This window comes from Pezoporus flaviventris, unplaced genomic scaffold (genome assembly GCF_033815535.1).
Source record: "Pezoporus flaviventris isolate CSIRO_AGI_PZ_B2104156 unplaced genomic scaffold, CSIRO_AGI_Pfla_v1 ptg000015l, whole genome shotgun sequence".
Classification (NCBI taxonomy): Eukaryota; Metazoa; Chordata; class Aves; order Psittaciformes; family Psittacidae; genus Pezoporus; species Pezoporus flaviventris.
Window position 1 is genome coordinate 39,720,201 of NW_026892563.1, and position 17,188 is coordinate 39,737,388.

The 17,188-nt window shown below is 45.3% G+C and overlaps 1 protein-coding gene across 7 annotated transcripts in view; it reads right to left on the reverse strand.

The window, feature by feature from the left end:
* The window catches only part of SIDT1 (SID1 transmembrane family member 1), a 37,286-nt gene that overhangs the window by 19,459 nt on the left and 639 nt on the right, over nucleotides 1-17,188 (reverse strand). For 6 of the 7 annotated variants that reach the window (XR_009743516.1, XR_009743515.1, XM_061454215.1 and 3 more), the window contains exons 2-6: nucleotides 5,612-5,733; nucleotides 4,511-4,681; nucleotides 4,262-4,307; nucleotides 1,816-1,917; nucleotides 530-613 (exon numbers count right to left, since the gene is read on the reverse strand). Coding sequence is in view for 4 of the 7 variants with exons in the window: in XM_061454215.1 (XP_061310199.1) it covers nucleotides 530-613; nucleotides 1,816-1,917; nucleotides 4,262-4,307; nucleotides 4,511-4,572 (294 nt within the window). In the remaining 3 variants the exon portion in view is untranslated. Of the gene's footprint in view, nucleotides 1-529; nucleotides 614-1,815; nucleotides 1,918-4,261; nucleotides 4,308-4,498; nucleotides 4,682-5,611; nucleotides 5,734-17,188 lie in introns of those variants that run through there. The other variant, XR_009743517.1, reaches the window with a different exon arrangement.

Here is a 17,188-nt window from a genome sequence, read left to right on the forward strand (position 1 = left end):
AAGCAGAGGCAGTGCTCCAAGAGGCCAGAAATCAGGTTTTAGTCACTAGACAGGCAGCAGCCTTCCAGAGATCTGCCTGTTCTGCACAGAGCTTGGCTTCTGGGGGTGTTCCTCTCCTCCTTGCTGACAATAAGCTGACTGAGTTCAACACTATGCAGTACAGCAGTGCCCCAGTACAAGCAAGCTAATACTTTTACCTAAGCTTTGCTTATTACGAAGGCTCTACGACCACCACTCAGTGGTAGAAGAGCCAGGTTCAAAGAGAAGGCACCTGGCTGCAGCCACTCTGATCTAGAACCTCAGTACCTAAAGCACAACACACCTACCTAAGCAAACATAAGCAAGGTTTTGTAGTAAAAGGTAATATCACTTCTTCCACTTAGATCAGCCGACCTAAAAAGCAAAAGCTCACAGCACACCAGCATCAAAAGCAAGCTAGGAATGCATAGGACAAGCCAGTAAAACAGACAAACAAAACCAAACCCAAAAATAACCCAAAACAACACTGGGACAAAAATCAGCATCTTACCTGCACCGTTATGGCTGCCTGCTTAGTCATAGACTGGTAAACACCATTGAACTCCACATTATGGTCCAGGTCATATACTGGGCACTAAAACAGACACAACTAAGGGTTAAACCAGGGGCAGAATCTGAACTAATTTCACAGGAAGCCTGCAGGAGAACAGACAATGCAGAACAGCAGAAAAAAGGCCCTGCTCAGGATAACAAGGGGAACAGAACAACCAGGACCCATTCAGAAGTGAGGAAAGCTGCTCTGAAGTCACCAGTTGTGGCCTGCACTTACTGATCTTGGCATTATCACAAGAGGGCTGCAGTTTAATCCTAGAAGCATTCAGCCAGATTGATCACTCCATCATTCCCACAGGGCAGTGCATATGCTCAGCTGTACACTGGTTGTGTCATGCTTTGCAGTCTGTACTATATGCCAAGTGCTTGCCCTCATTTTACTTTTTCCCACTATTCTTAATATCTAGTAGGTTGAAAATCACCTGTCAGTCTCCACTCCTGCCCTTCTACCATTCAAACACAAGGATGTGGGCAGGAGTTGATGTTACTCATTCCTCTCCTCACCACAGGTATTAAAGGTGACTGCCAGGATTTCAGAGCCAGCAGGCAAGGCTGCTGCACCTCTGTGCAGCACCATGCATCTCTGTCACCATCGTGCTGCTTCCACAGTGCAGGTTCTTGCATCATTCAGGGAGCTGGGAAAGGAGGATAAATATGGGGCTATTCCCAGCTACAAGCAACAGCCAACTTCTACGACAGGGAACAGCTGATCTCCCCTTCCCACAAAAAGGGATGAGTAACTGCATAGAGAGGAAATAGAATGGGAAAGGAGGAGACACCTGTCTGGAAGTCAGAAGCTCTCCATGCTGCCCTGAGCCAGGAGAAGGCTCCATCAAGGGAACAGCACTGTCCTCCCTCAGCCACCAGCATTCCATCCAACACCACTCCACAGAGACAAAGACCCATATCACAGTGCAGCAAGATATTAAACCTTACAAGGAGAACATAACAAATGCCCTGTGTACAGGCTGGAGACAAACAGCTTGTTCATCTGTTTACAATTATTATCTGGGTATAAGCAGCCCTGTCTTCGCCTCCTTCCCACAGTTTCTGTTCCTCTTTCAGGGAACCTCTCTTCACCACCACCACCACACTAGGGCAAAGCCCTAGTGAAAAAGGCCTAGAAAAGACCAGGTCTTTTCTCTTTGTTGGAGCAGAGCCCCCTTCACAGCAGGACACAATGCTCCAGCAGGCAACTCCTTACTCTTCTCTGCTCAGGCTTACCACAATGTCCTGGACGGAGACAACGGAGCATGGATAGACGGCATCAGACACCACTTTAATGATGACTGAATCGACATCCTGAGGAAATCTGTACAGAAAATACTGAGGAGAAAGCAGAATGCTGAGAGTTACGGTCCAGAAATCCCCCTTGCCAGGAGCTTCATAGCCTCCCTAAGGTACCTCTGCACAGCCAAAGCTGGGCTTTGGGCTTGGATGTGAAGGCCTCTCACAAAAATTCAGATTTCAAATAATAGGACCTTATGCTACAGAAGAGCGGATTAAATACGTACAGACAACTCCCCCCCTTGCACAGCACGCTGTTAGACACACACACCTTGAACATGCAAGATACAGCACAGCTTCGGCTCCCCTTAAGCTTTTTTCTACCTGATGAAGTTAAAGTGACTTCATTTTATACCCTACTCCATTTTATGTTGCCATGAACAATTTCCAGATGTTTCCATACTGCTAGCTGTACTTTATGAGGAACATATCATAAGAGTTTCTCTCAGATGAATTGCCTCAAAAAGAGACTGGGAGAAATATTAGGTCAAATGCTTGAAAGTCTGTCAAGTGTTTCATAAATAAGTGCCTGATATTTGTTGTAGGATTTAGGATTTTTGGGTTTGAGGGCAAAGGGTAATGGGGGTTTTCTCTTACCAGTTCAGCTTTAAAAATAATTCAGCTATAGCTCTGAAAAACCTGGGAGATGCTAACACCTGCCAATATTCCTACTTTTCCTCTGGGGGCAAGGAATGGTGAGGTTTGTGCTCCCATACTTTCAGCAGGCCCACAGGACAGTCTGTAGCGTCAGGAAATACCCTTCCTTGTCCTAGCAAGGGTCTTTTCAGATCTGGGCAAAAGATGTCCCAGGAAATAGCGTTATTTGCATCTTCTTCCATTAAAAGTTTGAGGTCCTACACCAACTGGCTGCTGAAGGAGGAGGGTGTTTTGTGCCAGCAGGCAGGCTTGTCACAAGGGCTCCCATCAACCTACCTGAAGCCCAGATGCGGCTGCACAGGCTCGCAACCACAGTTTCCACAAGGGGCTGATGGGCACCTCACCCCAGAGTTTACCCTTAGGAAGTTTTAGGTCCTTGAAGGAGTCACCCATGAGGACTTCTCTATCATCATCTTTTTAAGCCACGCTTATACCAGAGTACAGAATTAACATAAGGGGCATTGACACCTACAGTTTTCTGCTTCATAGGCTGTGTGTGGTATAAGCACATTCAGGCAATACTCCTGACCTATACAATCACTTCTAATTTCTCCTTCTGCCCTAAGGCATGAACTGAGTTCCAGACAACAACTCCTTCAGTTGTCCTTCAGTTTTTTTCCAGTCTTAGGGCTATTCCAACACCCATATAGTTTTTGAATTGCCTTTTTTCCCCCTGAAAACTACTTAATACTTTGATATACAAAAGCCTCAGCACTATAGGAATGAAGAAGCACCTTCTGCTCTTTAACATCTGGTCTGTAATTAAAGTCATCAATCTCATATTATTAATTGTGATAAATAACAGACCAAACTCACAAAGTTAATTCCAGGCCACATCCTAAAGACTCAACGTTCAAATTACAAGATCCTAAGTAACAAGGGTTTATAAAGAGTCACCACCATTTCCTATTGCTTCTATAATGTAAAATACTGCATGTAACTGCAAACCAGCTTAAGACATTTGACAGCAAAAAAGATTAGCTGGAATGCCTGGTAATAGGAAACCTAAAATTAAGTGGTGTTACTAACAGTGATAGCACAAACAGAACTGGGGTACCAGACAGCCTGAGTAAATTACATACTTCCCCAGTTCTAAGAGCTCCTGTATCACTATAGTTACTGCCAACAGCATTTTCATTCAAGAGAGGACTTGTAGTATCTGCAGGGCTCTAAACAGAGCTGCTCAGCTAGATGTGCTGAACATGTGTGCACTCTTCTGAAGTAATAATGAGGCATTTAGTTTAGCACCTCCAAAGTCACCTTGCTGCCATGAGCAAGGAACAGCAGTCTGAGTTCTGCTGTATCATTAGCTTATTTATTTTTCTCCAGTAAAGACTGCGTCTTGGCAAGTCACACTTAGGCAATTGAACCAGCAATGGCTGGAACAAGATACTGGTGCACACCATCTCCTTTCCCATTAAGTGTAGCAGTCCAATGGCCTCTGGCCTTCTGTACATTTCTGGAATTTCCTGAACTACAGACACTGCTCATTTGCTCTGGTCATGGTTTTTTGGTTTACTTAACTGCTTTGCAAGAGGACCAAACCATGCCCCTAGAGGGGCTAAAGCACTGTTACCTCTTTACTATATCCACAGAAAATTCAAGAGGAAGGAAGTTTCCCTGCATCCTAAGAGAAATTACCTAGTCATGTAAGGTTTTTGCTATCTCTAACAAAGGACTGCATCAACCATTTGGATGTGGTAAGACACACAGTACACCTCCTTACCTGGGGTTGAGATGGGCTGGCAGTGAAGTTAAAGGCTTTGTTGGTCCTACAAAAGAAATGCCAGCATGTTGAAGTCTAAAACTTTCAGAGCTGGAACTCAAAAAAATACCTTTAGATTAAGCAAAATAAAACATAATCTCCTTTTGTTGTTCTTAGAAGGAAAAAGGGAAGAGTCACAGCAGATTAACCAAATCCCTATGGAACAGATACATGAAGAAATTACATTTGTGTTCTCACATCCCAGCTTACTCAAGTTGGAAGTTCTCAAGCCTGGTGACTAGGAGCTCATACGCAATATTAAACGGTGCCATGGAAGCAACGTCCACAAATATGATCTGGTCAGCGGATCCTGTCTCAGGTGTTGGCTCAGAAGGACAGAGGGTACGACTCACTTCTTGGTAATTGTAGGTCCTCTGATACCTACAACAGCCAGGGGAAGGAAGGAAGGGGAAATTGGATGGAAAAAGAGAGAGAAAGCAGTTAAAAAGTTCCTTGGCAGTTCCAAGAATGACATAATCCTCTGCTTGCATAACTGAAATACTAATCTGAAAGACCAAGATCATCGAGCCTTTTATTTAGAGCTCAAACTCCACCTCTGTTGCATCTTGTGGTTTGCATCAGGGAGTAGCCATCCCCAACATTTCACTTCCCTCAAGGCTGCCTGCTCCATCTGCAGATCTAGCACATCTGCCATTTGCTGGAGGTAGAGAGAGCAATGGCAGCCCAGGACAGCCATCAGGCAAAAGACTGCAGGGTATCTGCTGCCAGGCACCAGCATTTCAGTGGCAGGATGAAATTTCCCACCTCAGGTGGTCTAAGATGCTTGCAACGTCTCAGTACTTGCAGCCTGATGGGCTTTGAGATTGCTGAAGATACACATCAGCATCACTTTCACAAAGAAAATATTCCCAAAACAACCACCAGCAGCCATAATAGACTCAGCTTAGATGTACCTGGTGTGAGAAACAGAGGAGAGCTCTTATTGCCCAAACGCACTGTAACACAGCAGTTAGGGTGCTCTTCTGAGAGCTTGCTCCAAACCTGAGCACAAGAACTGCTTGCACATACCGTAAGCAACTGTGGAAGTGACAACAGTGCTGTGTGTTAGATTCACTGACTAGCAATACAGGCAGATCCCCGGCAGACAGATATGAGAAACCAAGCAGGCTGCCAACTAAGAGGTTACCTACCAAATCCTAGTCTTCCTGTGTTCAGCTGACAGTTAGCAATCACGCTTTGCAACCAAGCCCTGTGGTCTACACAAGCAGCAAGATGTAGCACTTGAGGAAGGCTGATGAGGGATACAGCTGGCAGACAAGCGTGTTACAAGGAAGAGACTCCAGTACTTACAGGCCTCGAAAAATTAGTGGGACCTGCCATGACAGCACTCCCTTCTGTTGGCGAACTACAAACAGGACAGGATATTGGAGGTTCTCAGAGCTGCTGTTCACATACACCCGCACTGCATCAACCTGTGGGAAGAGAAAGGAAAGTCAGATGGGTGTTAGCCGAAGGGAAAGAACAAGACAGCTTCAAATCCAGGTGGAAGAAGCCTGCCCCCTTCCTCAGTCTGACCTAGATGCTGGCAATATCCACAGGGAGATCAACACTGTCACTGCACTGGTTATTCATTCAGATCCAGAGGTCATTTATAGAAATGCCTCCTTGCTGCTGCTCTAATCCGGAATCACAGCCCTGTTCCCAGGTCAGAGGGGACTGTCAGACAAGACACAATGGACAGATGCAGCAGATGTAATAAGACATTCACTTACCCAAATGGGAGCAACCTGAATAACCTGTGCTATGAAAGCAAGCAAACATACACACAAAACAGCGAGATGACTATAACCCATACATACACCACCTAACAAAACAAGAATACACTGCTGACTGCCCTCAGCTACACAAGGAAGGCTGCTTCAGGTTGTGAGCAAGGGTTTTAATGGAACCCACTGCACCAGCAACTGGAGTTTCTCCTTACATTATCTGGCCACCACACAGTTGCAGAGGTAGTATGGCTGTGGAGTAGAATGCCCTCAGTTTTCTATTTGCTTTGAGAAGCAAGCAAGCAGTCTGTATGCACCAAATGGCAATGCCACCATTTCCATTTGAAGAGAACATCCCTCTCTCCAGAGCTGCACACGTCGCTAAAGAAAACAGGGTGTGAGAATGTAACTTATCAGAAGAGACAGCACACCTCTGTTGATGACACTGATGACTGATGATATATGGATGATATGATGTGATATGAGAGCGTATGAAGTAGATAAGACACACACATTTTAAGCCCACCACATCTTGAAAAATTAGAATAGTCTCTCAGTTGATCAGTGAAACACAGATATCTTAACTGTATGTCCTCCAAGAACAGCAAAGTAGAAAAAATATCCAGAGGTAGCAAGGTAGCAGAAGAACAGCTCCTCTGGATTGCAGCTTAAGCATACATTGAGCAAGTACCTTCACAGGTAGCTCACCGTTTGATGAGACAAGCCCTTAAATCCAAAGAGGACAGGCAAGCCTTGGAGCCTAATTTCCTTTGGAGTCTCTATCAAAAACCCATTTTGAAACAGCAATTCCTGCCCTTGCAGGAGACAGTAATTCACAGCACCTAACATGACACAAGCATCCCATCCCCACCTTTTGTAAATTTACTGTATCTTGCTCGAGGCAAAGTTGCTCAGGGCTCAGTCAGGTTCTGGATATCTCCACAGATGGAGACTCCACAACCTCTCAAGCAATCTGTTCCAGTTTTTGACTGCCCTCACAGTTAGGAAAAAAGAAAGAACAAAAAAAGTTCATGCAGAATTTCCAGTGTTTCAGCTTATTGCCCCTTGTCCTGTCACTAATACCCATGGACCCATTGAGAAGAGGCCAGCTCCCCCTTCTTCCATCGGGTTTTTATACACAGTAATGAAATCCCCTCTTCGCTGGGCTGAACAGTGCCAACCCTTGCAACCTCTCCTCATAGGACTGGACTGGCAGTAAGTCCATACAATTGCTGTATTGAGGAGAACTAGACACAGTATTCCAGGTGTGAAAGCTTTGTAACTGCCCAAGGCTAACCTGGGGAGCATGTGACCCCCTCATCTTTTACAACACAAGGCCACCTCTGTAAGAACTTCCTAGACAAGCCCAACAGTTCAACTGCTCATACAGGGACTCATTAGTGCTCCATTCACACACACTTTTACCCAGACACCCTCTTGCTTGTCTTAATGTCCACTGTTGAATCTAGCATCATCTGGGCCAACCTTTCTAGGCACTGAGGATTTCTTTTTTGAGATCTTAAGCCTGCCCCACATAGTCTAAGCAGTCAATTTTCTTTCGAGGACGGGAGGGGTGGGGAGAGAGAAGGGAGGGAGAAACCTGCCTATGAATCCAAGCCTATTAGACATTTACTTCACTAACAATAAGCAATGCCAAGACTAATCCATGCTGTTAAAGACTGATCTTCTATTTCCATGCAGCCCTGCTGCTGTGGCAAGTGCCACGCGAGATGCCTGCAGGGCCTGCTGAGGTAAGCAAAGACTTGTGAGTTTTAGCTTCCCGCATATAGTTACTATGCAACTACTGAAAGGTCTCTTGATTCTGCAATGACATGCTATAATCATCTCCATTCTACAGATGCCGAGACTCAAGTGTGCAAGAAGAGGCAGAAGGGCACAAGCAACATGTTCAGAGATTAACTTGTGGTGGTGCCTGAGACATTCAAAGCCCGAGATCTTCTCCCTGTATAGTCTGTACTGCATGACCCTCAGAAACATCACGTTAAGAGGGACGGTATCATAAAGCCTGCAGCTCACAGCTCTGTCCCCTTCCTGCTGCAGTACTGAATGGCCAAGAAGCCACCACATTTGCAGCTACCTGGGGTGCATATTTCCCTCCCAAGTCACATCCCTCCGGCTCCTTCCAGCAGTTGCCCAGCAATACTCTGCTCCCCAGATGACAGATCTGTAGTCTCTCTTCTGGGCAGCACTCAAGCAACTCACTCTCTTCCTTCATGCTCTGCTGATATCTCACCTGGAGCCCCTTGCCTGTTTTTTGAACCCTGGTGCTCCCCAAAGCTCCAGTGTTTGCAAACACACCTCCAAGCAATTTTGTTCATGCAATTCCACGAATTATCATCCCAAGGTTGTTATAAAGTTAGTGGAAGTGACCTCCTCAAGACGAAACCTCCATCTAGCCTAATCTTTGATCCTGATGACCAAAGCTTGTGCAGGATGACTCTTGGAGGACACTCCTTTTGCACCGAGGCAGGGGCAGGACCGCTTCAGAGACTTCTGCTCCTCACATTCCTTCCCATTGCCAAGCCTCTGCCATGTGTGACTCCCCTCTTCAACATCCAAGCTGATCGCATTTTTGTTTCTCAGATGAGTGACCTTGAGGTTTTTTCTGTATTTTGAGGTGGCCAGAGCAGTCAGACAGCTGAATAAAGAGAGCGCTCTCAGCACTATATAAAAACGTGTTAGACCAGGAAAGACAAATATTTGTACTTTGTTTCTATCACCACCCTGGAGATAGGGGGAGGGGGGAAAAAGGAAAGAAATAAACATATCTGGATACCATACTCTAGATCGGAACAGGCAGAAGGAGCCGGGGCCTGAATTCACACAGCTGAACAGGAGCAACACGGCTGCAAACATAAAGGAGAACAAACCGGACTCTTGTTGACACAAAGAGTCCTTGGACTGTTTATTAAGTCTGCATTTCTCACAGAGATTACACATCAGCTTAAGACTGCGGGGATATGAATTTAAGGGCAGGCAGGAGGTTGCAACAAGAGTTCCTGCTGCAAGCAAAGCTTTTCCAGAGCTTTCCTGTGGATTCCTTTCCACCACCTCACACCAAGCAAAGCCTTCGAATCACACCAGGGCTCCACCACATTCTCTGCCACACCTAACACACAAGCCACTCCTTGCAAGACCTCTGGGGATTATCTGTCCAAATTGCAACAGCACTTGGGTATGGACCTGAGAAGGCATCAAGCCAAGCCAGTGGGCAGGGAACACATCCAGCAAGCACACAGGGAGGCTGCTAGTTACAATGGAAGGTCTCAGTGCAGGGTGCGTCTACAAATGCCATGGAACTGCTGCTGTTGCACAAGAAAGAGGTGCTTCATCATACGTAAACCCCAAAATTAAGTGAAGTAGGATGCAGTTGGATGGGCTACAGCAATTGAAGCAATGAATGAAGTACATAGTTGTCAGTACCAAACTAAGCTGCTCTTCCCACTAACACAACAGTGGGAAGCTGAGACCCTGAAGGAATAGATACGAGACAGTGACAGGCACTACAGAACCTCTTTCCTGCCCTCTTATGAGATATGAGCACTCCTTCTGTCTAACAGCAAAATAAATGGAGCTCAGAGGAGCATTCCCTTTCAGCCTTTCTCTGTCTTTGTGCCCTAACATCAATAAGTCTTAATTGCCAAAAGCCATCTGTCAAATAACCTTGGCCCACAGTTTTCTTCCAGCATTTCTGCCAGGAGAATTAAATACCCTAAGCAGCATAAACTAAGCAGCAGACTCAGTGTGTCAGGCACAGCCACAGCCACATTAATGTAATTGTTCCAGGATTCGTATTTTTCATTTCAAAGTTCCACTTTGCGCAAACATGCTCTGTGGATTTACTGTCTGCCGTGGTCATTCCCAGGAGTTCACTTGTTTGCAAGAGTATCTGTGCAGCATAAATGGAAGACAAATACAAAGCATGTTAATATTTACCTTTTCCTGGTTTTGAAATGTTGTCCTCTAACCAATGTCACTAGGGAGCCTCCAGGACAGCCAGAAAGAAAAACCAGGAGCAGGCATGCTGGATGAAGGAGGTGCCTGTTCCTGACTACCCTCAGGCTTCAGGAAGACATTAAAAGAAAATAAGTTCTTTTTTTGAAGAGCCAGTTAAGAAACAAACTGTTCTCTAATAAATAGCATCTTCCTAACCCACAGGAGCTGGAACGCTGGGTTAGGGCAACCCTTGAAACAAGGGTGTTTAGAATCTTCCCAAATCTGCTCCCACTCCAAGCTCACAGCAATAACTCCAGGGATTACGGTCACAACATCAACATCTGGTTTTTTTTCTTGGCTCCCAGGTTCTTCACCTCAGTGACACTTCAGCTGTGGACTGAGTTACATATCCTACATGTTGCCTTCATCTCTTTGTTTAAAACCGTTGTTCGTTTGTTTTAAAACAAACTGAAGTAGCTGTTTCCATGCCCAAAGAAAAACATAAGCATAAAGAAATGAAGGCCGTTTCTGAAATCCTGTGTTTCTCTAAGTACACACAGCAGAAAATAACATTTGCTTATGCAAACACACTAAACTATATTCTCAACCCAAGCAGATGGCACACCCTTGCAATACAGCTTTTACAGGCTGCACTTTCATTCCCTAAATATCCCCCAAAAGAGCAGATGAAGTCTGTGTAGGAAAAGCTTTCTACCCAACAACTTCTACACAAGTTATTTAAGGACATTTCAGGCTCCACTTTCAATGCAAATGTTTGTAATACAAATTGCTGCACTGTTCTTGGAAAGGGTTCAAACCCAGGGGGGACACTTTGATGAAGTTACTCTTATTCAGCAATTTTTAGCGTTTTAATCGAAACATTTTGGGGGTGGGAAAGGGGTGGCAGGGGGGAGGGACACAGACAACAAAACCTGAGTGTCTTTGATTTCAAACAACAGGGCAGCCCAACAAGAGAGTGATTTAAAGATTAAGAACAAAATTCAAAAGAGATGCTTCAGTTCAATGGCAAGTTACCAGGCTTGACAGCATCAACTTACACATTGGAAATAAAAGTAAAGTACTTGCCAGCACCAAAGCGACCATCCGAAGGTCTGCAGGCCACTCTGCAAGAAACCAGAGTGGATCTCAGGCTTTTTTCTTGAAGCCTGCAAACTGATACCCTCCTTCAAGATGTGCTCTCTTTTTCCCCTCCAGGTAGGGAAACCCACAAAGAACAAAATCCTACAATGTTAATTAATAACTTCAGTTGAAGGGATTTAAGGTGGGCACACAATCTCATCCCCAGCTCAAAGCGAAGCAACCTCCCATATCGCTCTTTCACTGAGGATTTCCAATTGTTGCCAGAGCCAAAGTTTCCAAGACTGTGTTTTTTCTGCTGCAGAAAACAACAGTCCAGCTTGTGTTTTCAGTACATCCCCACTCCACTTCTGTCATAGTGTACTTTTGCTTTCTTCTGTAAGCAAGAGCTTTTCACACAGGGTGAGGAGCAGCCAAGAAACCCCGCTAAGAAGCGGCAAGAGCATTCCAAGTGCTGTGTGCTCTACACTGCTATGCTGTCATCTCCTAGGGTTGGTTGTTTCCTTTAAAGGAGATTAATTAGATATACAAAAGTTATTCCAAAAGGATTCTGTTGAACCTTGCTTGGCTTCAGACTTTATATACTAGAACTTGCTTTGGTTTTCCTTGATCTGACATTGTGCCAACATTTCTACCTCGTAAGAAATTTAATACTAGGCTCCAGAAATGGTGTGCTGAGGCACTTCCAGCATCCTGTGGTGAACAGACTAGTTCCAGCAACTGAAAAGTAACAGTGTTCAGGTCCTGGAGACCCTGCAGTAACAAAAGCTCTACTGACCTTATGAATGTTTGAACAAGAAGATCTCCTAGTTGTCTCAACTTGTGTTTTACCTCCATCTTTGTGGCTAAAATGCTGGGCTTCCACTCACATTACTGGAAGACAAAACCTTACCTGTGCTGCCCAATATAGCTAAGGTTCAGCCACCCCCAAACAGAAGATAACAGTTTTATTGTATGCATGGAATAGCTGTAGGCTGAAACTTGAACTAGAGCCAAGATTAACATTATGGAGAAGGCGCACAGGAGAGCAAGGGAATGCTTTGAGGCAGTTTAGAAGAGTTCTATACATGAAGCCCAAAACCAGGTGAAAAAATGGTTTCTAGAGGTTTTTATAATGAACATGGCTGCTGCTGGAGTGGGACCTACATTCACCTGTGAAACAGAAGATTTAATCACTGCCACTTATTAAACCAGACTGCCCTGTAGCAGATCAAGGAGTTTCCCTATAGCTATGACAGATGGCTTTGGTCTAAGCAAGTGACTCATCACAAAACCCCAGAGGGTGAATTCCATTTCTGGCTCTTTGCCCAGAGCAAAGGAAGTGCAGCTGCCATCTACACCTGGGATATAAGAGACCCATTCACTAGGGAACAGAGGAATCCAAATGCATTATGCTCTCTGGGCTGGAAAAAGCACTTGGTCTCTATTAGAGGGTCACAAAGCTTAAGACGTCTAACTAAAAGAATTCTGTTCTTCCTAGTGTTGATTCCCCTCTTCCTTTAGATCAGCCAACTTTTTCACATCTGCAATCATAAAGGAAGGAAAGGTAATGATGTTAGCAACTCTCCATGGTGGCACACAGCCTCTGTCACTCATTCACTGAGAGTAATTCTTTCTTACTTACCATCCCTCAGACAGACTCCATATAGGAAAGAGGCACTCCAGAGCTACCCATCCTCACAGGGCACAAGAAGACACAGCTTAATCTACTGCCAATCACAGCTTACAGTAAGGCTGGGCCATATGGTAACATACTGAGGCTCTGTTCCTAGTCCTGGCAAGGGAAGAGGAGGAAGAGGAGGAAAATATCACCCACTCTTTCTCCTAAAATAGGTGCAGCCCACTGCTCAGCTTGAGCTCATCATATAGGTGCAAGCCCACTGCTCAGCTTTTGGGCTTATCACAACGAAGATGCACTGCATGAATGTCCAAGAGCTGTATCTGGATTACAGCAGCTTTGCTTACAAATGGAAAGATGGAAACTTGTTCTCCCGAGAGATACCTGGACTATAGTTAGGAAATCAAGTATTTCCCAAATCATGCCTACAGCTGACCTGAGCTCCAACTTAGGAAGAACTTTTGTTGTCTCCAGCAGTCTTCTTCCTCATAATACTGTCCTACGCCACTTGGGACATGGTACAGGAGATACTCACATACACAATATTAGTGGTATTTGTGTTTTCAGCAAATCAACCACTAGCAACTACCAGAGCTTACAGAGGTGGAGTCATTCACTTCGAATTCCTTTGGTACTCCCACACACTCATTTTTTGCCTTTTGCAAGCACAGAACTAAGCAGGGTCTCTCACTTGTCACATAAAGGCTTCTCCAGTCAATGGTAAATCTACCAGAAACATTCTACAACTCTTGTTCAGTCTTCTAGGTAGGAACACACTGCACAGGTAGCCCCAGCAAATCCGTTCTCCTTCCTTCCACCCTCCCAAGTTGAGTTTGTTGAATTGGAGATGTTCATGAGTGTGCTCATTTTTTCCCCATCCTGACTGACTCCAGTTTAAACAATACTAAAATAAGTAATCCTATTTGCTCAAGTAACTGTTAACCAGACTTGTGATAGTGCACATCTGCCTTTGCTGTTAGAACAGGGGTGCAGTGACAGGCACAACAGCTGGGTTTATTACTGTCCTTTTTACACTCACAGTTAAACATTAAACAAACAGCTGTGCAGAGGGGAAGATTCCCAAGTGCAGCCAGGAGGAGAAGGGAACTAGAAATGCAATAAGGCTACCTTAGAACAAATGGAGACTTTCCACCACGAGGAAGCAGTTTCTCACATCCCTCTGTTCACAGGCCATCTTGAGAAGACTTGCGGCACAGGTGGCTGTGCTTCTCCTTACACAGCTTCACCCTACAGTTCCACCTCAGGAATTAAGTCCTAACTGCCAAGTACAAAAAAAGCCTGACACCTCCCGCTTCAAGACACAAGATGAAGCTTGCATAGCACGTAGGAGGATTCCTCCCGCTCCACACACACAGAGACCTGGCAACATATATGTGCATCAGAGTTCCAGCTAGGTGACTTGAACAGCATACGAGTAACCTTATTTTCATTTTACACATCCAAGAGCTGCACAGAAGGGAAGTCATCTGCCTGTCTCAAAGCAGCTGTGCTCCAGAGGCCTAAGTTGTACTTTCTTAACCTTGTACGCATCTGCTCGTCAACAGTCTGGTAGGACTTGCTTTTCCCTTTCCCTTGTGCATGCATACTTGTATCCCAAGGAGTAAGGAAGATTATGTGGATGAAGAACATCCTTTGAGATCAGGCAAGCACAACACTTCTCAGAAAGTGGTAAGTCTCTAAAGCACCAAACAGGATGCCACATCCCTGGCAGTGTTCAAGGCCAGGCTGGATGGGGCTTTGAACAACCTGGTCTAGTGGAAGGTGTCCCTACCCATGGCAGGGGTGGTTAGAACTAGATGAGCTTTAAGGTCCCTTCCAGCCCAAACCATTCTCTGATTATATGGTTTTACAATATAATTACTTCCTTTCTCTCATCCATCATTCAAACACTTGCTATATCCAGCTGCACTGTTACATGTGCCCAGGCAGCCATAGCACATGTGCAACCAGAACAAATCCAAAGAATCATGGGTTCTCAGCTCTTACATCTTACCCTTGGCTCCATGTCATCCCTTGCTTTGTAGGGCTGCCCTCATGAGGGAGAACAGCAGAGAGGGCAAACCAGCAGAACTTACAGCTCAGGGAAAAAAAAAATATCCATTTCAGAGCCAGACCACTCTGGCCCTGACTTTGCTTCAGAGGGAAAGCCATTAAACTCACCCACTGCAACCCTTCCACATAGAAAATGCTCTTTTTATTCAATTATATTTCCTGTAACTCAGGTTAATGGTCCATGTGGTATCTGCCTCAAGGTATCAGAGGCTTCTGGCTGACCTGCCATCAGCACAGACAGGAAGAGACTGAGAAAGCCCAAGATGAGCAGAGAGCTTGCAAGTGGCAGGCAACCGGCAAACTATGGCTGACATTTCACTCACTAAGAGTTCAAGGCTAAAGATTGCAGTGGAAGGCAAACACCAGTACAATGAGTTTTTGCAGGACTTACATTCCTTCAGAAGACTCAATAACTACCCAGAGGACAGCACCTCCCTAAGTATCTACACAACTTTTGCACAAGAAATACCTGCCCACAAGAGCACGGTACCAGATTAAAATCAAGATTTCCACTATCAAGCTTCTAAACCTTAAACAACCCTCATCAGCAGGGAGGTGCAGGATCACCAGAACAGATCAACTTCTGCTTCTGACCAGGCTGGCAAGAGGAGACCCAGCCGTGTTTGGCTCTCATTAGTTCAGGGCTGTAGGGGGAAGGGGGCTGTGCATACCTGCAGCTATTATCCTAGTTATGCCAGACACCTTCTTGCAGGCTTCTGCTTCAGCTCAGGAACAGCATCTGTAGGGCTTCTCAGTGAGGAACCATAGAATGCTTTTAGTTGGAAGGGACCTTTAAAGATCATCTAGTCCAAACACCCTGCCATGGGCAGAGGGACATCTTCACTAGATCAGGTTCCTCAAAGCCCCGTCCAACTTGATTTTGCATGCTCCCAATGATGGGGCATCCACAACTTTTTAGAGCAACCTGTTCCAGTGTCTCACCACTCTCATTGTAAAAAAATTTCTTCCTTGCATCCAACTCAAATCTATCTTCATTTCAAAGCTGTAGCCCCTTGTTCTGTCACTACAGACTTGTAAAAAGCCTCTCTTCATCCTTCTGATAAGACCCCTTTATATACAGAAAGGCCACAATAAGGTCTCCCTGGAGCATTCTCTTCTCTAGGACCTTCTCTATCCTCACAACCTGTTCTGGGCATCCCATGCCAGAAAACCTGGAACTGTCAATCTTTAAGTGGTCTTTCTCCTCCAAATTAGGTTTCACAGCAGGAGCTGATTGCATGACCCTTTTAAAGCACATTCCTGGCAGTGCTTAGAGAGTTCTGCATTAAAAAAATATTAAGCCTCAAACCAGAGGTTTCCCATCTTAGATATGCCCTTGACCTGCTCAGCATCTCTGCAGAAATTTCACGTTCCAGCACACAGGAACATGGAGATCAGTCCACTCAAGTTTATGCTTAAATGCAGCAGTAGTCTGGACTAGGTGGCTCTTCACAGCCATAGGAATGGTCTAGTGCCATTGAGCAACAAATGCATTTCAATGCCCACAAACACCACGGAGCAGCCATGTGCTCCCTGACTGCCTCCTCCCACTCTGCCATCACCCTAGATCTCCTTCTTTATGGAACGTGTCTGGCAAACACACACTAACAGACATTAAATCAAAAGAACTAGATTCATTTTGGCTGCAGTCAGTACTTGAGCTGTCACTACTAACAAGCCCCACTAACACATGGTCTGCCAACAGACTCTCATCCTAATACCCAATACGTGTAACACCTGAAAAAGCCTAATGCACATCACCATCAGCTTCCACACAGAGGCTCATGCCCAAAGCATGCTTTTGGCCTACTGGGTTCAGTAGTGACACCTAAGAGGTAAGTAATGCTGGGCTCAGTTGCGTCACAGCCCTGACACGCAACTCCTGCCCCATAAATACCAGCTGCATTTTATTACATAGTAACACACGTAATAGAAGAAAGAGGAGTCTTTAAAGCTCTGGAATTTCAGAGTAAAGCAAAGCCTCCCAAAGGGATGGTTAACACTATCTCCCCCTGCTTCACCTCCTCCCCCTTTTATCATGCTCTCTACCAACTCCCTTCATATTGAAATATGACAAATACAGTGTGGGAAAAGCTGCATTTTCCAATTGTTCGTGTCCTGTGCAGCTGAGGACAGGAGCAAAGATTCGTTTGCCAGGTTCACCATCTTTTTGGTTCATCAGAACATCCTGCCCAGCAATTAAAACCCAATCCAAACAACGGGGACAGTTTCCAAGGTACCACTTAGCTCCTCAGATAAACACGACATTAAAAAGGGGGGGAAGGGGAAAAAAGCCGCAATAGCTATGAGAGGTTTCCTCCCCCCATCACTAAGCCATGGCTTTAGCAGTGCTGCTGGGCAGCCTCCTCACATAGCACCTTACTTGTCTCACCTTCCAGGGGAGCGAACCCTGAT